This window comes from Podarcis melisellensis (genome assembly GCF_964234715.1).
Source record: "Podarcis melisellensis genome assembly, chromosome: 4".
In the NCBI taxonomy this organism is placed as follows: Eukaryota; Metazoa; Chordata; class Lepidosauria; order Squamata; family Lacertidae; genus Podarcis; species Podarcis melisellensis.
In genome coordinates this window covers 43633105-43657976 of record NC_138531.1, presented here as the reverse complement: position 1 = coordinate 43657976, position 24872 = coordinate 43633105, and the positions used below count along the sequence as shown (strand labels likewise).

General features: G+C 39.6%; 1 protein-coding gene across 5 annotated transcripts in view; it reads right to left on the bottom strand.

Moving 5' to 3' along the window:
* IL1RAPL1 (interleukin 1 receptor accessory protein like 1) overlaps positions 1-24872 on the bottom strand; it is a 638619-nt gene that overhangs the window by 541674 nt on the left and 72073 nt on the right. For 3 of the 5 annotated variants that reach the window (XM_081908987.1, XM_081908983.1, XM_081908985.1), the window contains exon 2: positions 2455-2560. In XM_081908987.1, coding sequence (XP_081765113.1) covers positions 2455-2536 — 82 coding nt within the window. In that variant the 5' untranslated portion in view covers positions 2537-2560. Of the gene's footprint in view, positions 1-2454; positions 2561-7824; positions 7899-23368; positions 23437-24872 lie in introns of those variants that run through there. The other 2 variants (XM_081908986.1, XM_081908984.1) reach the window with 2 other exon arrangements.

The following is a 24872-nucleotide window of genomic DNA, read 5'->3' as shown; positions in this document are numbered from 1 at the left end:
CTTTGAATTGCTTAAAAGACCATCACTTTTTATTAAAGAGGTGAAAAACACACATCGAAACATCTCATCGCCCTACATTTTTCACAACTTGTTGTCTGATCTTCTGAAGAAATCAGCATTAATCACTAGGTACAGGAATCAAGAACTGAGTAAACAACTTTTGTTTTGTCTTATGAGTTCACCACAGATACAGATTTCAGGAACAAGTTGGAAACTATTTTAATATCAAACCGGTATTTTATTAACAAAATAAAAGCAGAATTCTAAGGATTATAGCAATTAACATGTATATAAGAAATGGTTTGTTATAACTTCTTTTCCTCTTCAAGAGTTTGTGGGAAGTGAGTTTCAAAATCACACTCATTAATGCAGATAAAATATAATTTATAACATAGTAATAATCATCTTTCCAGACAGGTTGGGAACGTAGTCTGGGAGGCATAAGGCAGGCATTTAATTGCAGATGCAGATGGACTGTTGTTTAGGCAAAGAACTGAGCATCAACACTGGTGAACTACTGGGAGAAACAGGGGTGTGCCTGACAAGGCAGGTCTGTTGAACCATCACCCATAAATTGGGTAGCAAAAAGCAAATAAAAAAATTAAGAAACCATGGAGAATGTGAATAACTGAATTAAAATATCAGTCATGTTTGTAGCAAACCAGTACCACCATCTTAACCAGCTGTTTAGAGAGATCTTTGTTTAAAAGATACACTATTTTATCCAAAGTTTATTTGATTTGATTCAGGGGCATAGCTTCTGGAGATTTTTATTAGATGCACTCCAGTGTTTCAAAGATACTGAGGCATGGTATGAAATGGCATTCAACACCATAAACTTTTTCTCATATGAAACAAGGAAAATATATCCTTTTATTGTATAAAGTTCTACACCTGTAAGTTCAATCAAAGACAATGCTGAAAACTGTTATACCTTCAGAAATAAGTTTGAATTCATGCCAAGCCATCATTAAAAGGATGTGGTTAAGACACAACATTCAATATAGCTTACAAAAAAAATTGTTGTCACATATATGGTATCCTTAAATAAAATGATCAATACTTAGTGTCCAATGGACCACAAAGCTGTCCTAGGGGAGCTCAAGGAAGATTCAAGCACACAGATCCAAAAATATAGTCTATCATATTGAATTGACCACATAGAGATAACCACATAATATCCTTTTAAGCATTCTAACTTCAGGTTTGTTTTTGTTTTTTTTAACAGACAGCAGATTGATTATAAATGGCAACAACTTTGTAGGAATCCCTTTTACCTGTGAAAAGAACTCTCCTCTTGAGATCATTTTGTTCCACAACCCTTTGGGAAAGTAGCAAACACATTAATAAAGGATGGGTGTACAGAGAAGGGCAAGGCATTCCCATGGCCAACATAACTTTTCTAATGCTTCTGAGCATGTAGTTGTGTGTAGCTTACTAGGTAAAACAGAAATGCATAGAAACTAGCTTTTGCGCCATAACTAGCCATGTACAACAACACACAATCAGCACCAGATAGGAATGAAAGTCCTGCTAAGCAATGCTGGTAGCCATGGAACTTCTACTGCAGTACAGCAACAGAGGGAATGACCTCAGTAACAAACCCTTTTGACTACAAACCATTTAAAGGCTATGCCTTCAGCAATGTCTTCAGGTAGTCGAATCTGACACCAAGAAATCACATTTACAAGTAGCTCCCCTTCATCTGTTATAAATATGAAGGACATCAGTGGCACTAAGCCTGCTCCTTCACATCTTCCATCTTTTCAGCATGAATGCCTGAAGAGGATCCCTCTGCACATGAGCAGCTGCTTATGTGTAAGGGCTCTGCTATTCAGACACTTGTGCCTGATGTTCAGAAATGAGTGGTGGATTTAGCTCAATGGATGATGCTGGAAGGAGGGTGGTAGCACAGTTGGTATAATGAACTTAAGATGCAGCCCTAAAAATGGCACCAAAGCAACTTCAGATCAAGCCTGGAAAAAGAGGAAGATGGAAAAACCAACATGAAAGACTGGATACAATTTTTAAGGGCTTTCTGACACCTAGAAGCCACCTTGAAATAGTTCAAATGCAACAATTCAGTGCAGCACTGATTGACCACAAACCTATTCCTTTCAGACCAATCCCAACTCCAAATCAATTTCTTTAATTTGCCAAAGTAGCAGAGTGCTAACTATGAAGTTGTTTTAGAAACTGAGTCAAAAACATTAATGTAGAAGCTATACATAACCATAGAAAGGGGAAGGATGGTTGCAAGTGCCTATATAAACTACATAGCTCGATATAGTCTGTGTATAGATATAGCATATGTTTCTAGATGCTGTCATATGGCCTATATATGGCACAGAACATTATATGACCAATTCATACATTTCCAAATCCAAACAGCACTTTACAAATGTCTTTACAAATGCATTGCCCTAAGTAATGGAAAATAGAATGTCTTCTTACCTGAGCCCCTTTTGGTCACAACCTTCAAACTCTGAACAAGAGTAGCATACAAGAGAATTAAGTGAGGAATAGGAGCTTTCATCTTCCAGCTCTCCAAGGCTGTTCCCTGAAGCAGAAGGAAAAGATACATTTTGTTATGTTTGCTTGGCTTTCGCTGAAATATAATTTTTGACATTAAACAAAGGAGACTTCAATAGACTATCAGTTCATCTCATGCAGTAATTTTCTACCTACTATTAAGGAAAGTTCCAGAAATCAGAATGAAATTTATTATTATGCAGAAATTGGAAATACAAAATTCCCATTTCAGTGATAACTGCTCTTGTTAAAAGGAAGAAAAATTGCAGTCACATTTCAATATACAGTCACATGTGCTTTAGCACATTGAAATCAATGGGCTTTAGTGCCTTTAGCTCTGTGCTGGATTACGGCTTACAACTTTATACTTAGCATGAATATTTTATTGAGCAATCTTCTGCAATGTGGAAATTAAACTCTATTCCAAAATCAGTCTGCAAATCTGACTCCTTAAGCTTTCAATACATCATCCATCTGTAGCCTCCTAGAGGCAAAATATTGGTTTATTTTTTAGATAGTTTCCTATATTGGAAGAAAAATGTGCTCCTATGCAATTAGCTATTAGAATTATAGAGCTATTGAGAGCCTGAAGGCTAATATTGCCCTCCTGAAGCCAAGGCTGCTCTCTTGCACTGAGACTGGAACATACTTAGACAGCGTATGGAGCATTCATGAACTGCAGAAATTAACACCTGCAAACAAATAAGGGGGAGTGGGATCACACCTGTGGGCTTCACTTGATAACTAGGTATTCAAGGTCCCAAGCCTATGTCTATAGGCTCCCTACTTGCAATCAGAAATTGTATAGGTCCCTGTACAAGCGATACCTTGAACACTTAGAAGTGGGGTATGGGCCAGTGGGCATGATGCCAGTTTCTACACCTGCATAGGGCTTTAAATGAATTCATGCAACAAATCTTACATTATTCAGATTGAAGTGTAACAAACACAGTGAGAAAGAATTGGAGAGTCATGCTACAGAGAAAGATGAAAAGTCCACATACACTATTATGCCTATTTTGAAAGAAAAAGATAACAAACAGAGGGACGGGGGAGAACTGTCAGTTTTTCTAATGCAGCTTTCATTTATTTTATTTTTTTAAGAACTAAGAACATCAAACTTCCAAAAAGCATTATTATAACCTTAAAGAAGATGAGAAAGCTGGAAAATGTGGCTTGACAGTCACTTTTTCTACCAGTTTAGAAACATAATACTTATATCTTTCATGTCTACAAGATTAGTAGTTTGGGCATTGCCCTCGAGAACCTCGAAGTGTGTAAAAGTAACACATTCCAATTAATCAAGCAGCGGCTCTATGACCACGAAAGACAGCGCTTGTTACCTCATACTCCGAGATCTTGTTAGGTATCACAACATCCTACGGAACCTGTGCCAAATATCTAAAAGATCTACTCCTCCCTTCCCATCAAAGAGTCTTTATGATTGCAAGACTAAATGCTTCCCCCTTCTCAGTGACCCAAGGAAGATGCTCACACTTTCCATTTCAAGCCCTTTAGGGTGCCTGCCATCAAGAAGCACCTGATTCAATGGACGACATTCTCTTAGATTGTCCTTTACACAGCAGACCTCGCCAACTGATGCTGAGCAAAGTGTTGGACATCCGGCCCACAATTCCGAGAAGAAGCCAAATAAGGTTTCTCCTGGCAGATCGGGAGAAAGGTATTACAGCTTTAGTAGCTTCCTTTTTAGCCGCAATTTTACCCGGAAGGGTTCTCAATGAACTATTATTTCAGGAAATAGACAGGGCATAGCAGAATATCCAAATGCACATGACCATAGTGTGACCTTATAACCCTGATAGCTTCACCCTTCTCTTTTTAATTATTCCAGTTACTTGAAGTGTTTTATACTGTGATGCCAATAAAGGTATTTATTTGATTGATTGATTGATTGATTGATTGATTGATACAAGATTAGAGGCAATCCCACTAGACCCCCCCTGTAGGGGGCAAAAGGAAACAGAATCCTTGGGGTAATAAAATTCTACTTCCCCCTTCTAAACCAAAAATGTCAGTGTTACAGACCTAGATGCTAGGGGGGAAATGAAAGGTGATTAAAGAAAGAAAAAAATCTGTTCCATGTCAATACTCAGCCCCAGACATTGGTATTACAGGGAACCAGGCAGAGGACCTTCTCAGTAGTGGCACCTGCCCTGTGGAACGCCCTCCCACCAGATGTCAAAGAGAACAACAATTACCAGACTTTTAGAAGACTTCTGAAGGCAGCCCTGTTTAGGGAAGCTTTTAATGTTTGATGCATTGCTGTATTTTAATATTTTGTTGGAAGCTGCCCTGAGTGGCTGGGGAAGCCCAGAAAGATGGGCAGAGTATAAATAATATATTATTATTATTATTATTATTATTATTATTATTATTATTATTCAGAATTTGTATACAATTTTAAGAGTATAAATAAAAGCTACTTATGCAGAGGTGAAGCAGAACAGATGCAACTTAAGCTATGTCACACTATATTGCTGTGTGATACTGCAGGCCTGAATTGTACGCTTCTGTAACCAAAATTCCATTTTTCAGTCAGTGCACTAAGTGATGCTGCAGGAAATCCTGATGCTGATATCTTCAGTCTTCATGATACTAGAGAGAGTCAGCTCCTTGCTCAGCATGAGCCTAACAAATACCGTCCAAAAGAATGAGTGACTTTTACATAGCACTTTAAGATCAACGGATATAGTGTGATTGCAAAACAGAGCCAAGCATGCTCATTACAGTCGGCCTGCTGAAGAGAACATCTCCTATTGAAAAAGGAAATATGAAACTATAAAGCCTTGCCATAATAAAAACTGAAGACAAAGCCTGGGGTCAGAAAAGGCAACAAAGAGCACACAAGAAAGGCCTTTGGCAGATAAAATTCCTATTCATCATCTCTGTAGCCACTAACATTTATGAGGGCCACTTACGCATGTGAGAAGAAAAAAAGAACTTCACGAAACTAGGAGGAGGGCACCAATTTGTATAAACTCTGCAAGTGTTGATGTTTATACATAGATGCAAATTTAGAGCTGATTTCTATTCTTTAAATATAAATTCATACATTTACATAGTAAGGGAGACTGTGAATAGGTGTTCTGTGTCTCCTAGTCCAGGAACAGCTGGCAGGCATTTTCAAGGCCTCTGCTTTCCCTTCTTTGTCTTTAAACTTGGACAGAAACAGCCCTTTTATACCTTCCAACTTTTCCCAGTGCAAAACCAGGGCACACATATTCTGGGATGTGCTTCCAGATGAATCACATGACCCATGCCTGGCTCTTGCCCCCCAAATGCATGTTTTTTTTTGGGGGGGGTGAGAGCATTTGAGAGCGGGGCACCCAAAATGGCTGTCAAGATCTTGTAGAAAAAACAAGATGTTTCTTTTTTCTGGGGAACTCGGAAGGTATACCCTTCAAAAGGAGGATTCCTTCAAATGGAAGTGTAAAGTGGTACACGTGGCCACCCTGTGAACACTTTGAATATGAAAAAGTAGTACAATATCATGAGCACTTTACAGATCATAATAGGGTGAGATGGGAAGCAGGAGCAGAGGAGACTCCTACTTCAAACCTTCACCCTCAAACTCTACAAAAGATAAGGATGACATACCAAAGGGAGGAGGGCTTGACTGTGTACCCCTGCCCTACTATCTTGTGACTGTTTACACACAAGGTAATGAACAGCCAGACCAGACTTCTGCCTCATGTTGGATACCTTTCAAGAGGACAGTTCCTTTGAAAAGGAAAATGTAAGGCACACTGAAGCTAATGATAAACCGTCTAATGCAATAACTTAATTCTGACATGCAGTGGACCCCCAGTGGTCTCCAAGCTTCATTCTGTTGGTGTATGGTGTGTCTGTGGATTTGTGGTTGAAGACGGGAGATGGCACATCCATTGCATTATATATATATATTACACGGGAAGACACCCGAGGACACCAAAACCTGCATATATATATATATATATATATATATATATATATATATATATTCATTTTATTTTATTACAGTTTGAATTACCGGTATATAGAATTGCAATTTTTACAACAGGCAGGTAATTCATTAAGTGGTCTGCCATGGCTCGCAGCAATTTTTAAATACGGTGGTACCTCAGGTTAAGTACTTAATTCGTTCTGGAGGTCTGTTCTTAACCTGAAACTGTTCTTAACCTGAAACACCACTTTAGCTAATGGGGCCTCCCGCTGCTGCCGTGCCGCCAGAGCACGATTTCTGTTCTCATCCTGAAGCAAGGTTCTTAACCTGAGGTAATATTTCTGGGTTAGCGGAGTCTGTAACCTGAAGCGTATGTAACCTGAAGCGTATGTAACCTGAGGTACCACTGTAGTCTGTGGTGGAGGGTGGAAGAGGCTTGGAAACCAATGGGTTAGTCAATTTTGATGGACATGGGAACTAAGTCACATCATTCTAGTTTAGAAATATATATTTTTTTAAATCCTTTTGAAATTTAGTCAGACTGAACTTAGACTGAAACATAGTAACACAGCAACCAAACTGCAGTTCATACTTAGTTCTGAAAGTCAGCGCTGAGGCTTAGTATGGTCTTTCCTGAGGGGGGAATAATACTGCTCTCACAGTGGCCTGTGGGAAAGAAATGAAGCCAGTTCCACGACTGGGGCCCATTTTCTTTCTGCATGTTTCCATGAGAGAAGCATCACTAATTTCTGCTATTCCCATGTCTCAGCTTGTAAAAAAATCATTCTCCCTGTTCTCTTAGGCTTTCTAGGTCAAGAGCCTCTGCACCTCTAGTTACTGAAGAGAATATAAAATTCAACCATGTGTAGATTTTCCCGTCATAGGGCTGTCAGGCCAGGGAGGCAAGGCTCTTTCATAAAACTCTTAAAGGTGCAGGAACCTTTTGGATGGGGGTTCTGTCTTGTCTTTGTCTCTCTGCTTCCTAACCACCAACACTGCATCTTGGGCTTTTATATTGCTCTCCTCCCTCAGTCACTCACTTTTTTCAACTCTGAGGTAGCACTACACCGTGTTTCCTTATGTCCCAGCAGTTCAAGAGTACAGTGTCCTTCTCCTATCTCATCTCCTTTAGCTGGGTGTACTCTCAGGCAACCGCCCTTCAGGGTCAGCATTCCTGTTTCATCACACACTTTCCTGACACCAGCATACACACACTTCCCCTCACATGGGTTTTTTTCCCCTGTGCATGCTTTAAACAGCTTCCCCTTTGCATCCCCTTCTCCACCCTGTTCTTAAATCCTCATCACCAATGCCCCTCTTCTTTTCTGTTCTTTATCTCTTGCACTCACCCTTTTCACTTAAGATATTGGTTTGTCTTTCATTCCCGCGAGCCACTTTTTTTTTATTGGCCCTGCTCAGCAATCTGAAATTTTCAAGAGAAAATGAAGCATTTCCTGACATATGCTTTTCTATTAAACCTGGGTGGCTGAATTGAGCATCCACACATGTATTAGTAACTGGCTTACATAACAAGTCTCTATATAATTCCTTGGCAGGATCCCTAACGCACACCTACAGCAGGATTCCTCCTGGGCTAAGGGAGGAGACGAAATGGGGAATGTTGAGGCTGTGCTGTGAATTTGATTCACAGTACCTGAATACAAAGCAATATGGAAATGGTAGAGGGGAAAAAAGCATCTCAAGTAATCAATTTCAGTATGTCAGGTTACTTTTATAGGCAGTGAAGCAGATCCAGTTCTCTAATTTTGCTGTCTCTTGGCTATCTGCCCAATGGCTTCCATTTTAATTCATCTTGCAGTGTTGAAGGGCCCGAATAGAACAATCCAGTCTACTTTTGCCTTCCCTCTCCATTCGTCTTCTGCCATGGTTGATTACATAGCTTCATTTATGGAATTCAGTTTGACCCCAACTCTCTGGCTCCTTGAGATTTCTAGAGCTGGGCCCTGAGAGAACCTCTGTATTCTTAAAAGCTGCACAGAAGGGATAAATGGGTTTTGCTTTAACTTTATTTGCTCCTGGGAGCTCTTCCCACTGAGCTTTCCAGTCTCACACAGTCCCCAATTGGTATAGCCAATAGGAGCCAGAAACCATGGAAACAGATATGCCACAAATGCCCTTGTTTGAGAGCATTACAAACACACAATATAGATTACTTAGAGACTTCTGGCCATTTGTAAACCTAAGACTAAACCCAAATTATGTCAAATCATTTCATAGCAGATGAGCTTCAGGCTACTTTCTGTTTCTGGACTACAACTCCCATTATTCTAGGCCACTGGCCATTCTGGCTGGGGCTGATGGGAGTTGGACATCCAACAACTTTATACTGTAAACTGCCCTGTGATCTTCAGATGAAGGGTAGTATATAAAATTTATTATTATTATTATTACAGTGGTACCGCGGTTTAAGAACTATTTGGTTTACAAACTCCACAAAACTGGAAATAGTGTCCCGGTTTGAGAACTTTACCTCAGTCTAAGAATGGAACCTAAATGTTGAAAGGACACCAGCAGTGGTAGGCCTCATTAGGGAAAGCGCGCCTTGGTTTAAGAACAATTTTGGTTTAAAAATGGACATCTGGAACAGATTAAGTTTGTAAACCAAGGTACCACTGTATTATTATTATTATTATTATTATTATTATTATTATTATTATTAAAGTTCCTATATAGAAATCATTAAATTCTAAACACACAATAAACAGACAGACATACAAACAAAGCAACTAGCAACTTATTTCATTTGGGCAATCAAATATTTGTATGAATTGAGTTTATGTTTACATATTGAATTAAGGTTACAAAGGAGACACAGACTACAATAACAGAGTACAAATTCCATTGGACTTTATTATAATGCAACATGGTTTAGAGAAGCAGAGATGAGGAAAATCCTGAAAGTTCAATTTTCTGCCCTTGGGAAGCATGGGCTAATGGCAGCTATATACAGTATATATATTTTTTCTGACTGCTGATAGCTTGCGGATTTCATACTCGAATTTGCTTTGGTGAATTTACTACAGCATAATGCAATCATAAAAGGGCCAGTACATTCAGTAGTCTGAAAAGTGACAGTGCTGTGTCGGCAAGAGACAGTTTGGATATGACAGCTCTTTGGTAGTCCCATAGAAGACTACCATCTGTGGAAAAGATAGCAAAAATGCCTTTTCCAGTAAGTTTGATCTGCATTAAATCTGTCTGCTTGAAAATTTCAATTTCCATATTTTTAAATCCTAAGGACCCAGATGCAAATCTTCGTGTCTATTGACATCAGGCAAGCACCTTTTTTGTACAGCTTTTGATGCCTGCTAAAAATGTTCTTCCCCAAGCAGCCTATAAAGAAATGAAAATCTATTAGTAACCTTGTTTTTAAAATTTGGTTCATTTTATCTCTCTCTTTTTCAAATTTTATGAGGTTTTTGTTTTTAGTTTGTTGATTTTATCAGATGCTTCCCCAAAGAATACATCAGAATCTCAGATCTTAAATGTAGCCTGTAATGAACTATCTATCTATCTATGAAAAAACTATAGCAAAATAAAAACATCCAATAAGAATAAGCAAACTACAAGAAATTTCCTTTAAACTACCACTAGTTTTAAAATTACACATCTATAAATGTCCATTGATAATATCACAATAATTAATTCATTTACTTTTATTTGTAAACATTTTTACCATGCTTTTCTATCTGAAGATAGTAAAAGCAACAAAGATTAAACATCAATTGTTCCTTTGCCAACTTGTATTCGGTGATGTGTGCAACTGCTAGCCAATTTGCTTTCAGCAGACACTGGACCTCACCCACATTTGGTGCAAAATTTAAACAGTGTCATGCACAAGCCACACACACTGTGAAGTAACCAGCACTGCACTTTAAGATTCCAGATTTTATCTCTCTTACTCTTATCACATGAGACCAGGTGAGTGACAGATGGGCATGATCTGGACAAGTTAGAATTCCTGGCCAAATTAGGAGGTCTATTGAGATGAATTGGGGGACCAAAGGTTACCCACTCATGATTTAAAGCAAGGTTGGGGAACCCATGACCTTCTAAGTGTTGTTGACTTCATGTATTCCATGCCTTTTTATTCAAAGGTCAGTCAAATAGAATAAAATGGGTCTTGCTTCTGAGTAAGTGCATATGATTATTGGCTTAGCACAGGCCAGTACCAAAGCAAGGCTCATCTTGCATATGTAGAGTAGAAGGAGAGATTTTGGGACTCACAATAAAATGGCAAAAGTGGTAAAAACCTTCAGTGTGAATTAGTTGTTTCAAATTACATCTTCACAACTGCAAAATGAGAACAGTTCAGTATGTATTTAACTGTGCTCCAGTTGAGGTATTGCATGTTCTCCTTGCCACACACATATGTGACAGCAAGACCTGTTTCTATTATGTGGAACAAATGATTTGTCTACAGCGGGGTGTCACCTTCCATTCTAAACTGCTGCATTGAAAGAAAACGTTCAGCATTTTTATAATTTCAAATAGCTCATCATCATACAATTTCAGACAGCCCATTGAGTCAGAAGATTATGGTGCTTCCTCAGCACTTCTTTTCTCAGTTTTACATTCAATATACTAGACAATTATGTCAATTTCACTTCTGCATTAAAACAGTGAAATGTTGTGCACACGGCAAGTTTAGATCACCACTGCTTACTCTGCTCTTTGATAAACACTTAGTTGCTGGAAAATGTTGAATGCTGGATTTAACAGTGCTATATGAAACCTAGACTATTCTGCTAGCAAATCGGATCCTCCTAATTGAGGGTCCATGTTGTGCGCGGGCCCAAGGCTCCCCCCCCACTATCCTTCAGAGGGTGGGAGATTGAGCCCGGTCCATGTGATGGTCCCATGATCACACCATGGCCTATTGGCCAATCAGAGATCGGTGGTGTGATTGTGGGGGCATATAAAAGGAGGCGATGCGTTTCTGGGAATTCACCTGGCTTCGCAGCGCCAAACACCCACCCACCTGCTCTGTATTTTAGGTGTCTGCTTTGGCCTTGCTCTGGACTTTGGTTTGTTGCCTGTTTTGGAACAGGGGCTGGGGAGTATTTTTTTTCCATTCGGCAAATTGGCACAGGCCATTTGGTTTTTGCCTACCTCTTAGCAATCATCACAACTTTTGTAAGGTTTGGTGATTATTGTGATGTGGGGGAGGGGAAGTGTGGCCATCATCTGCCCTTCCCGGTACAAGGGTATTCCAGTAAATGAATCTGCGAGTCTGGATCTTTTCCAAAGTCCGCTTGAGGGGCTAGGACCCAGCAGGAACCCCGGGGTGAGCTTCAGTTGGTTGCCATGGACGGAGCTCCCTCGTTTGGTATTTACCCTTCCAGACTTCCTGCAAGGCGGGCAGGAGTCAGATATAGTTACTGCCAATGCCTAAGCCAATACCACTCACATTGCTGTAATCAATAAAGTTGTGGCCTAAATGTTTGTCCATTAACCTTAAACTAAAAATTCTGTGTCTATGTGGATTTATTTATCCTTAGGGGTGCACCGGGGTCTTGATGCGCAATTATCTGCCCTATGACATGGAAAACAAGTGAACCTGAGATACAGTGGTTCATATCCAGAGTTGCCATGAAAGTGAAGTGAAATCAGAATTCTCTTAACATTCCCCAGATTGGAATGCCATGTACAGCTCTGCTCCTCACACCTCAAAAGTGATATTGTAGAGCTGGAAATGGTGCATGAATGATCAAGGGTTATAACATTTGAGGCTTTTAAGTTTCGGCTGGAGAAGGCGGGGGTGCAGAGAAAGGGGTGACATGACAGACATGCATAAAAGTATTTCATGGTTTAGCGACAGTGGTTAGACAGATTTTTTCTTCCTCTCTAATAACAATAAAATCAGGAGTCATCCAATTAAGCTGGATGTTGAAGAGATTCAGGACAGACAAAAGGAACCATGTCTTCAAATAGTGCATAGGTAAAATATGGAATTTGCCGCCACAAGATATAGTGATCGCTACCAACATGGATAACATTTAAAAGGAATTAAATAAATTAATGGAAGGAAACCAGTCCTGAGTGCTCACTGGAAGGACAGATCCTGAAGCTGAGGCTCCAATACTTTGGCCACCTCATGAGAAGAGAAGACTCCCTGGAAAAGACCCTGATGCTGGGAAAGAGGGCACAAGGAGAAGGGGACGACAGAGGACGAGATGGTTGGACAGTGTTCTCATAGCTACCAATATGAGTTTGACCAAACTGCGGGAGGCAGTGGAAGACAGGAGTGCCTGGCGTGCTCTGGTCCATGGGGTCACAAAGAGTCGGACAAGACTAAATGACTAAACAACAACAAAGGCTATCAATGACTACTACTGAAGATGACTGTATTACCTCAAGAACTGGAGGAACGATGCCTCTGAATAACAGTTGCTCGGGATCAGAAACAAGAGAGTGCTATTATTTTCATGTGCTGCTGGCATCTGGCTGGCCACTGTGAGAGCAAAGCTGGACTAGATAGGCCTTTGGTCTGTTCCAGCAGGGCTCTTAAATCCCCTTAAGTACTTTATTATTAGTATTATTTATTAAATTTGTATACCGCCATTCATCTATAGATCTCAGGGTGGTTCACGACATAAAAATACAAGATAAAAACACAAAATGCATATTAAAAGAAGAACATCCCCTCACACACACAGACCAATAACCCCATCCCCTCCCACAAACACATTTAAAAGGATATAGGATATTAATGAGCCAAAGGCCTGGTTGAAGAGGAGCTTTTTCGCCCGGCACCTAAAAGTGTATAATGAAGGCTTCCATTGACTTCCAAAGGGAAAATAGTCATAACCAGTGCTGACCAAGCAAATACTTTTTAATATTTGCTGGGTTTCAGGCCCACTTCAGAAATATATGAGGGGATATTTGACAGAGTACTTTCACGAGAAAAGTTCTTCAAGTGATTTTCTATATGAGTAATGTTATAATTCATTTAGCTGGGCATGTAGTTTTTCTCACTGTTAAGTATGCTAAATATTTGATTAAATTCTATACATTGTTAGAAAAAAATATTTCATAATACAAAATTACTGATGCTGGTGATTTCTGAATTGTTAGTCTAGATTTGCCAGGTCTTCTCCTCACAAATCCCGCCATTTTTCAATGGATCAGTTTTTAATGCTTTTTTTTTAAACAGAGTGTCATGGGAATGACTGAGAAAAATATACTGTCATTAGTCTTAGTCAGCTGTCGTTCACAACAGCTAAACTAATTAGTGTCAATGTGCTCTTCAAACCAAACCACTCTGCCGTTCTCTGTCATGGTGAAGTAATTTAGACATGCCCTGGTTAATTTATGTTTCAGTGGTGACAGTTTATGCTGGATCTTAGTGAAAACTGTAATGCTCTCAGTGGACTTGACACTTATCGCTGTGTTAATGCATTTCATCCATCTTTTCCCTTTCCTTAGTGCTTTGATCCTAAACACTTTCGCTCTTATTCAGCAAGTCCTTTGCAAACTTGGCAGTGAGGAAACTGAGGAAACTGAAGAAGGCCTAATGTAGATCATCATAGTTTATGGCTGATGCTAAGGAAAAAGAGTCCAATGCTTCAAGAGTAATTTATAAAGAAATGCCCACCTCTAATTAGTGCTAAATTAACAACAAAGTGTGCTTTAATAAAACACCTCAAACAGAATACTGCAAATCACAGTATAAAGCTTCTAGCTTTTCATAACCTACCATGCCACTTAACTCAATAAGAAATACAGAAAATAATAATAATTAAAAATGAATTTTACACAATATTCTTAACAGCACACTTTCAGCATTTATTGATCTTCTCAAGATAGGGCTTTTTGGTGGCAGCATCTTGGTTATGACCACATCTCTAAAGAGAGAATAACCTAGCCCCTTTTATGTTTTTCAGGTGTGCAGTCAAGATCTTTCTAATTTGCCTTACTTTTAATGTTTTCTATCTGTTTCTTATTTTGGCATTTTGAAGTGCTCCTGTTTTTTTACCGTACTAATATATTTAATGACTTAAACTGCTTTGGGGCCTCTAAAATGTGCCAAAGAAATGTTGTAGAAATGTACTATAGAGTTGTAGTTCAACAACATCTGGGGAACCCTTTGTTGGCTACCTATGTTTTAGAAGACTAACAGTCTGTGGGAGATATTGATTGCAGAATTCATTTTCAGAAAGACATCATACAAGAGCACTAGCTAAGCATCTATAGACCCCCCAAAGAATTGGTTGGTAGAAGGGCAAATCAACCATACCATTTACACATAGGAGCTTCTGTGTAATAATTCAGAGCAGAACAATTTCTACACGGATTGCCATCATTTTAATTAATTTGTAAATGTTTCAAGCATCGGTGATTTACAATGCCTAATAATCATCCTGTGAAGTTCACTGAAATTGTGTAGAGAAATGGCTGGAAAATTAGATGTGATTTTGAAAATCAATATTGCTAAGTGCTGAGAGGTCACTTTTTGGTGCTGTGGAATAGTGTTTTGAAGGTGGGGGTTTCTCCCCTATTTATTACATATTTATTTCATGTCTTTAAGCTTCAACCTCTTCAACTTATAGTAGAAGATTCCCCCTGCCTCAAAATATAACCCTTCACTTAAATGGCATCTGATTTTTGCATTGACAGATGAGGGAAAAAACCAGACACAAACATTTGATGCAGGTCAAGTAATGTCTCAAATTCCATAATTTTGCTTTTGGGCATTTATTATTTCTCTAATTCTTTATCATTTCAAAGAATTACACCAAAGAATCAAGCAGAACTCAGGGAAGTTGCTATCAACTTCAAGTCACTTTCTCTTTCTATAAAAACGTTATAACCGAGATAATTTTTATGTGCACAGAAACTATATATGAAGCTTTGGCAGATATGTTTATCTACTTGAATGGGGAATCTAGAAACACATGTTAATTTCACATATAAGTTCTACAGTATACTAACTAGTTAGGCATCCATTTTTGCTTGGTATTGTTGTACAGTGGTGCCTCAGGTTAAGAACTTAATTTGTTCTGGAGGTCCATTCTTAACCTGAAATTGTTCTTAACCTGAGGTACCACTTTAGCTAATGGGGCCTCCTGCTGCCGCTGCACCGCCGCCACCCGATTTCTGTTCTCATCCTGAAGCAAAGTTCTTAACCCGAGGTACTATTTCTGGGTTAGTGGAGTGTGTAACCTGAATCGTCTGTAACCCGAGATACCACTGTTTACCAGGCCTGCACAGCTTCAACTCACCAAGCATCACACTAAGAGATTTGCTAACCCTCCTGTTCCTACTTCTTATTTGGAGCTCCAAGACCAGGATGGGGGCTGTTGAGAACCTGACAAAATCACAATGCATGCCTAATGATGAGTCATGGTCTGTTTGATGAGTCAGGCAAATTGCACAGCTGCAATGATGCAATGGACAAAGCATCATGTTTGACAATGTAAAAAAAAAAAATGTTGGACATTCATTAGCTAGCTTTGAATAAGTCACTATTTCTCTAACTGTCTATCTAATAGGCAGTTGTGAGCTCAATGGAACAATATTCAAGTCTTTGCACTGAAAATTCACACCATAATGAATACTAAGAATACAACCCCAAATTTAGCCTTGACTCCTTTTGGTGGAAGGGTAGGCTATAAACTTAATAAATAACAAACAAACAAACAAACAAACAATATATAAATAAAGTAAGTCATTAAACCAAGGGGAGACTCCTGTTCAGAAGCCACACCTAAAACTAGGGATGTGTGGACGCATTAAAGTCTGGACTGTCCTAGTTTTGCATGGAGAGGGGACTAAGACCATCTTGCATTATTTCTGGGCAGAGTCCACACAAAAGTCCGCCGAAAAGGTCCACACTGGCATTTTTCTTCTAGAATCTCACTAGCCCCTCCCCAGCTCCATAAGATACCAGGCAGCTTGGGTGTGATCTCTCAGTTGTCTTCTAATTAAACAGGTTAATTCCAAATTATATTATATAAAAAAACACACCAAAGAATCTTGTGACGCTTTAAGACTATCAGATCATAAGATCCAAGCCTCTTTGGCTTAACCTTTATGAATCATTTACATATAATTACTGTTTGGTTCCGCTACAAACAACGTCCTGCAGAATTCTAGAATAAGTAACATGAATAGACCTCAATGCACATTTTAGATTTAGAAGGGGGCGGCGACAGGAGCTGTATGTCCCCAAAGGTAGATAATTTCAAAAATATACTTCTCAGCAGACTTAATGCAGGATGCTTTTGCCCACTGCCGCATGAAGAACATGATCTACTAGTCTCTGGGCAATCTTATACTCTCTACTTTGCCTTGCCTTAATAGCTGCAATCATTAAACACAATGGAATTGAGTTAAGGAGCTGCAGGGCTCCCCTTTTCACTTGCTTTGTAAGTTTATTTTATGTGTAATGTGCATATTTTGTAAGCATTTTCAGAGAAACTATATTAACTGTAATAAGAGAATCCTTAAGCAGACCTGTTAGTGAGTGCAGATACAATGAGTCAAGTAATGCATAGATACAAGTAACCCTCAGGTGCCATATATATTAAATGCATAAACAATTACTACTGAAGATTTTGTTTCTCTTTTATACATCAGTTGGTAAACTGAAATTCAATCACCACATATGTAATACAATTATGCATTGCTATTTTGTTAACAATCTACTACTTTTGGAGGCAAAAAAATGCAAACACAAGGGAAGGCCCTTGCTACTCTATGAAATTGCACTGCAAAGGTTTTTGAGCCCAAGGCAAGTTGTTCTTAGCAAATACAACATTTGATATAGAAATGTCTGATTTTATCTATGAATCTATTGAAAGAGCTAGTGTTGGACAATTCAAATGAGATGTTTATTTTTCAGACTTCAGTTTGTAATCAGTCTTAAAGGTAGTATTTTTGAGCACTCACAACTGATTACACTTGTTTCTGGCCTAAAATGTATATTATAGAGGCTACCGAGGTTGGGGGCCAGGCAGTTCACTGCTACCACTGTCTGAAAGTGTTAAGTCAGGAATTCATCATTACAATCAGGAACTGACTTAGGAAGCCAGGGACAAGTCCTCTCCCTCTGCCCACTTCAGACTATTATACCCCAGGAGCACCTTTATCATTTGAGTTAGAAAAGTAATCACATCACATTCAATACAATCTTTAATAAATGCAAGGCAGACCATTTTCAGCTTTGCTGTAAATCATGTCCCCCCCCCCAATACAACCAAAACGTAAACAGCACATTGATTACAATCAAGTCTACCAAAAGTCAATGAAAGACCTCCTAGGATAAGCTGAAAATTATTGTGCAGCAATCTGCAGGAAAGGGTTGATCAAGGTCACAAGAGCAACCCATACTGAAATCAAATTCTTGAGGTCATAAGAGACTAAAAATGTCCACATTTACCTGGAAGTACATTTAACAATTTCATAATGCCGCAGCCAGGGAAGTAACTGGCAGAGGCATATGTCTCTCTAAATGAAAACTGAAGATTTTAAATGATACTACTTCCTGTGAAATATTAGTCTTTTAATTATGATGATGAAACTTAAACAACATGAGTTCACAGGTACTTGTTACACATTTACAGACTTGTCACATATGAATACCTTAGGACCATTCTACCACTGCTATAGTAATCATCCCAGAAATTATGGAAAATATACATAACACTTCAAGTCAGACAAATTTGTGACTATGATTCTTTGACTGTATATAATCACATAATGAACTTTGGCTAATAGTAACCAGAATTGTCATCAGTAACTACAAAGCATCACTTAAACCAATGTAATTAAACTTCTTTCTGTGGTTTCAGAAACATAACATGCAAAAGGCAGTGGAAAAAGATGGGAAAGGAGCTTGTTCATCAAACACAGTCCATTCCACGTTTCACAACTGAGTGCTGGTTAATATAACAAGCATTCACCATCTAATTGCCTCATGACCCAAAACATTCAGAACCATCAGCTCCACGACATAGTTACAGGGGTCACTGCTGATCATCCATTTGTGGTAAAAAAGAAAAGAAAGAAAAGCTGCCATGATTATGTAAATGATGAGACTTAGTGTTCATACATCATTACAACGTTCAGTGTGTTTCTCTCTGCTCTGCAACAGAAATTCTTACATCAGGGATGGGGAACCTTTGGACATTCAGATGTTACTGAACTCCAGCTCCTAGCATGGCCAAGTATCAGGGTTCATGGGTGTAGCACAGCACCCCCAATCCCTGTGTTACATCAACCTTGTAAAGCAGATTACTATTGCCACAGTGTGTGTGGGGGGGGGTGCAGCTGAGCTTCAAAGATTGTGGCTTACTTATGGTATCCCAGAAAGTCCATGGCTGAAACAGAAATTTAAGCACTTCAGCCACTTAGCCATTATACCAACTAGATCACATGTCTCCACTTAGAGGTGCTAGTCTGCATAATCAGTACTCATTTTAATATGGTCCAAAGGAAAGCAGAGCAATACATTTGGTGCTAGCTTGGCTTCAGGAGTTGCCTGAAGGAGGAGTACACCCCATGACCCCTTCCTGTATATATATTCCTGTAGATATATTAACCCCCATCCTCGTCATATCCATCTCACTTCCATTAGGGTTTCTTATGGGTTACTTTATGGAAATGATACAATCTAAAGAACAAAAAATCATGGCCAAAGTGAAAGTGGTAAGAAATTTTATAAAATCTGTCCTCAGACCACTAGATCTAGTTTTCTATCCAACACCTTCATTTTTTTTTTTGCAGCATTATTTATTCCTTTTAATCTTCCTCTTGACTTGTTCTGCTGTGTTTTCCCCGCCAAAAAATATTTGCTTAGCACCTGAACTTTACAGAGAAAATTCATTAAACATTTACACTCTGCTTACATCTTCTCCTGACATGTAAAAACAAAGTAGGCTTGTATTACTAAAGTAGACAAAGCACTGGAGAATACACTGTGAAGAATAATCCTTAGCAAGCAGGACTTTGTGAAAAGGAACTTGCTGTTCCGCGGTTTCTACAATTCTATATCCAGATGAAGCTGCCTTTGATTCGACATATTCCAATGATGGACAGAATCTACAGTGTCGTAATTGCACTGCATTGAAATTAGTGGCTTATCCCCTGTTCGGGACCTGATGCAGCTACCCAAGGAAAACTTTTTGCCCCCTAAGATTCCACTTATTTTGATGGTGGAAGCCAAAAAACCCAAAGCAAAGCAAAGCAACAACGAGACAAGAAAAGAAAAGAAAAGAAAAGAAAAGCCCAATAACCTGACCTGGAGAGGCAAGCTTCCATGTTAGAAGCTGCCCAGAACGACTGGGGCAACCCAGTCAAATTGGCAAGGTACAACAAATAAATTATTATTAGTTGCAAACCTTTCAATATAGATGCACATACATCTCAGAAGCCCTTAATCCTCTGACCAATTGATGGGTAAAACTGAACTTTAATATGGGCATTCCAGGGTGTATGCACCATTGACACCACACATTTAGTGGTTCAAGAGCTGGAAGTGTTACTCTGGTATACCAAATTGTTATTTTCTTTCAAAAGCTCAGGATCAGTGTCACCAAACTCTACTGAGATCCAGTTTCAGATTCTGTCGCCAAACCTTCAAGAATTGCTTTATCTCACAGATTGCTAAAGCAATAAATGGGAAGATAATTAAAGTGCTTTGCATAAAGAAAATGTACTAGCATGATGCAATGAGTATTAGTATTGATTTCTTTCTTTTTACAAAGCTAGGTATTCCTAAAATTCATGAACGCTAATCGGATGGATTTAGTAAGGAATAGCATTTTGAATTATATTACTGTCTTTGATCCCCATCAGATCATATACTAATTCTTCTGTGCTTGTCTGGCTGACATTTTATACTTCTCCAGATGACAGATCACAGAGAGCAATGTCTTCTTAAAATAATCAGCACATATGGGTGATGGGAATAGAGCAATACTGCCTAACAACTGTTCTGAGGTATTTTAGAATCAAGAGGAAAAGGGTCATAGCATTTGTCCAAATCTATCTGCTTCCTCTTCCAGTCCTTCTCCTTTCCCCCCTTCTCCTTCTCCCCCACTATCTTAGTGACACTTGACAATGAACCAGGTAGCATTATCTGAAGTAATGATGCACAGTCAATACAAATTCCATCAATCGACATGGATAACTTTCATGAATATCAAGAGTAAGGTGACTTTGCTACCGGGAAGAAATGATTTGCTATTCAAAAATTATGATATCAACTTTGAAAGTTGTTATAAAAAATACATCAATTACACAATTGTTTTTCAATCTTTTTTTCAAGCTACATTGAAAGCTAACATATCTTACATCCAGTGTGATATTCCCCATTCCCTGATTCACCAGGATTGGCCTTTGCAACCCAATGTGGTGGCAAGAAGAGGAGCAACCGGTGTTTCCAGCACTCTATATTGTGGGGGGCGGAGAGTAGAGGTTCTGGGAAATCCCATGATAGCCTCAGAACTAGTCACTGGATGTACTGGGCTCCAGAGTGTACCTGCTTAAAGACTTCACCTTCCAGGTCTACTCTGGAAGCACATATGGACTCCCAGAGCTTGCAAGCAGCACAACCCTCAGGAGATCTCAGAGAGGTAGCATTGGCAAGCTTGAGGAATAAGTTGAAGATACGACAGAGTGAGGCAAAACAACCAACGGAAGAAGAATTGGGGAGTGAGGAGCTGACCGCCTGGCCACCTGAATGGCAAGTAGGATGTGGGAAGAGCAGCAAAAAAGTTGAAAGAATACAAGGGCTGAAAGTACTGAGGGGGAAGCGGCATGGTGAAGGGATATTAGCAGCTGGTCACTCTTTATACAGAGCAGAAAGCAGCTCCAGAGGGCACTCATTCACTCCAGTTTGAGTGGTGCTGACCAGGAATCGCCCCACTTACCCAACAGTAGGATGGGTGAAGCCGTGCACCAGCAACACTCTGTGCAATGCGTACATTATACCTGGCCTAACAACCCATTGGTGGCCTGGCTGAAGGCAGTGAGGCTTGACTGCCTCAGGAAACTGCAGCAAGGCCTAACTTTGTGTGCCTTCCTTCACAGTTGGCACCAGTGTTGCTGGTACAACACATTGGCTCTTTACTACTACTTAAAGGTAAAGGGACCCCTGACAGTTCAGTCGCAAATGACTCTGGGGTTGTGTCACTCATATTGCTTTACAGGCCGAGAGAGCAGGCGTTTGTCCACAGATAGTTTTTCTGGGTCATGTGGCCAGCATGACTAAGCCACTTTTGGCGAAACCAGAGCAGCACACGGAAATGCCATTTACCTTCCCGCTGGAGCGGTACCTATTAATCTATTTGCACTTTTTGACATGCTTTCAAACTGCTAGATTGGCAGGAGCAGGCCTGAGCAACAGGAGCTCACCCCGTCGCGGGGATTCGAACTGCCGACCTTTTGATTGGCAAGCCCAAGGCTCAGTGGTTTAGACCACAGCGCCACCCGTGTCCCTTTTACTACTACTTATATAGCTATAAATATGATCAGCTTCTGAAAAGGGAGGTCAGCAAGGAGTAGGATCCTATAAGCTGAGCACTCTGCTTACAATTTACATTGGTAAGTTCCAATTAGGAAATTCAAGAGTTTCTGCTAAAAAAAAAAAAAGCGAACAAGGGTGCTCATGCCATCTCACCTCCTTTCTCCTCTCAACACCAATAGAAAGACTCAGAGCTCCTGTCGGCAGCAAGGCAAAGTCATGATGCAGCCAGCACTGCCTGGAAAGAAGGCATCCAGAGGACACACCACTCCAGCCTCAGGAAAAGACCATCAAACAACCAGTCAACTCCAGCCAGACACACCCTACAGAGGCTTTCAATGGCCCTAGAGGTGGCTATCAAGTGCCATGCTCAAATGGGGGTTCCAAGTCAGGCAACATAAATTTTGTCTCCCTTAAGCAAGCCACCAAAGCAGAGCAAACAGCATGCTGCCTCATCTAGGGACTCCTCAACTGAACTAAAGGAGAGTTTTGGGAAACTAGCAATCATGGATAGACATTCAAATGATATGGAAAAGGGGAAGTTTGGGGAAAGATTTCACTCTACACCAAAGTGCCCCCTTTCATTAAAAAATATCCCTGCACAAGATCATTTCACAGAACACTAAGAGTGATGGCAAACTGTTGATTCACGACCAAAAACATCTGACTGAAGGAATGTCTACAGATTTGTGCAGGGGCTTTCTAGTCCAGGAGTACTGAAGTACTGAGGGGGTCGTCCTCAAACAAAGGTGGCTCAGAATATAAATTCCTTTGGATCCTCTTTGCCCAACAAATCCATGCCTGTAAAAACTTATCATCTCCTCTTCCTTACCTTCTATTACTATACTTTCAAACAGATAATATTATGAACACTAAGGCATAATCATATCTTAAATGAAGGTTTAAAGGAAAAGGTATCAGAGGTTTCTTAAAGGGTTTAGTGACTCCTTGTTTTTCAAAATTAGTTAAATAAGGATGAAAAATGGAATGTTACTTTAATCAAGGAGTATGAAAGAAATTTTGACTTGATGTTATGATTATGAACACAGGAGGAACTTAATTGCTAGGTTAATTTTCTTGTTACCTCAGATGTGTTTTAATGAAACACTGTGTGAACTCATTGGATTTGTTGATTCTTTTAATATGTCTATTTACTTTCCTGTTCCTTGCATCTTCAATCATGTCTCGGTGCATAAGCAGGTACTCTTTCTAAGCATATCTATGTTCACAGAATTAAAATGAGGGGGAAAGAGAGTACTCACACTTATGTTGATCATAACAAAAGCCTTATGTCATGTATAAAGCAATGCTGCCTACTCAGATGTTTTAAATACCACTATAAAATAAACCAGAGGTGAAGAATTTCCAGCTGATGGGCAGAACCTCTAGTTATAGCGACTTACCCTAGGCCATGCCCTTCATCAGGCCACACCCCTCTCTGGACCTGCTGCACATCCTCATCTGCTTTGGCTTGGCACAAATGTGTCATTGCACTGTCATAATGCCTCTTGCTTGGACAGTTGGGTGGGTGGAGAGATTGTGGGTTTAGATAGCTTTGTGATGGGTCATTAGCTACTTCATTAACTTTGTCTTTAAGGTGTCACAACATTCTTTGTTGTTTTTGCTTCAGAAGACTAACAGGGCAACACCTGTGGAAAGTCATTAACTCTGAAACGGAACATGCAAGGAAGTTAACTGATTTGTAAATATCTGTTGATGGCTGATGTATGCATGTCTATTGTGTGCTATGGGGAGGTTAATAATATGTACATTTCTTCATCAGCAACTGACAAAACAGAACATTGACTTCTGCAAAATAAACTAACTGTGATGTTGGGAAAGATTGAGGGCACAAAAAGGGACGACAGAGGAAGAGATGGCTGGACAGTGTTCTCGAAGCTACCAACATGAGTTTGACCAAACTGCGGGAGGCAGTGGAAGACGGAAGTGCCTGGCGTGCTCTGGTCCATGGGGTCACGAAGAGTCGGACATGACTAAACAACTAAACAACAAGAAGTGGCATAGAAAATACCAGTTGGAAGTGCCAATCAATATCAGAATAGACTGAGGTACATATGTTCGTACATCCCTTACAGTAGGCTATGTTCAAACCATGCCAAAATCACAATTTTTCACACATACTTCTTGCTATTAAGGCAACCATGTTCAAGCATATAATGTAGTCAGGCAAATGACTCGAGGAGGGCATGGAGCAGGCCTATTAATGGCTATGGCCTATGGAGAAGTGGTGTGGCCTGAAGAAACAGCAGTTCCAGGGGAGAATCCTGAGGTTCAGGTTTACCACCTCTGCTATACGGGGTTTGTGCACACGCATTCCCTCAATTATCTCCTCACCTCCAATTTTCGCTTTTTCTAGCTGACATCTCAACATTCTGTACTTTTGGGAATTTCATTGTCAGTCTATTTGGGAGTTCTAGAGGATTACAAAAACAAGGAAGCCTACATATACTTTTGTGTATGTACGCAATTCTCTGGATCTTATTTTTAGGTGGCCCTGTTACACCTGCAAAGTAAGAGGCATCTGGGCACCCAAGCTCACTCTTAGGTAGAACATATTCACCACAGTTACAACTTCACCATTATATGTGCATCTTTAAAATTAATGGCATTTTTCAATAATCATACTATTAGTAGTAAAATACAACGCATTCCACCCTTTAAAATTCCAGGTGTGAGGGGAGGCATCTTTAACTGCAGTGAGTCATGATAAATATGTTCAGGTTAAGAGAACATGTGAACTACAAGAACTAATTGAGCAACAGTACTGAATTGAATATGCTGTACCACTAACTATTCTACGTGAAGTAGTATTCTTTCTATTCTGCAAAAAATAGCATGCCAATCTTTCCTATACTATCCATTCAAGCCAAGTCATATTCAATTGTG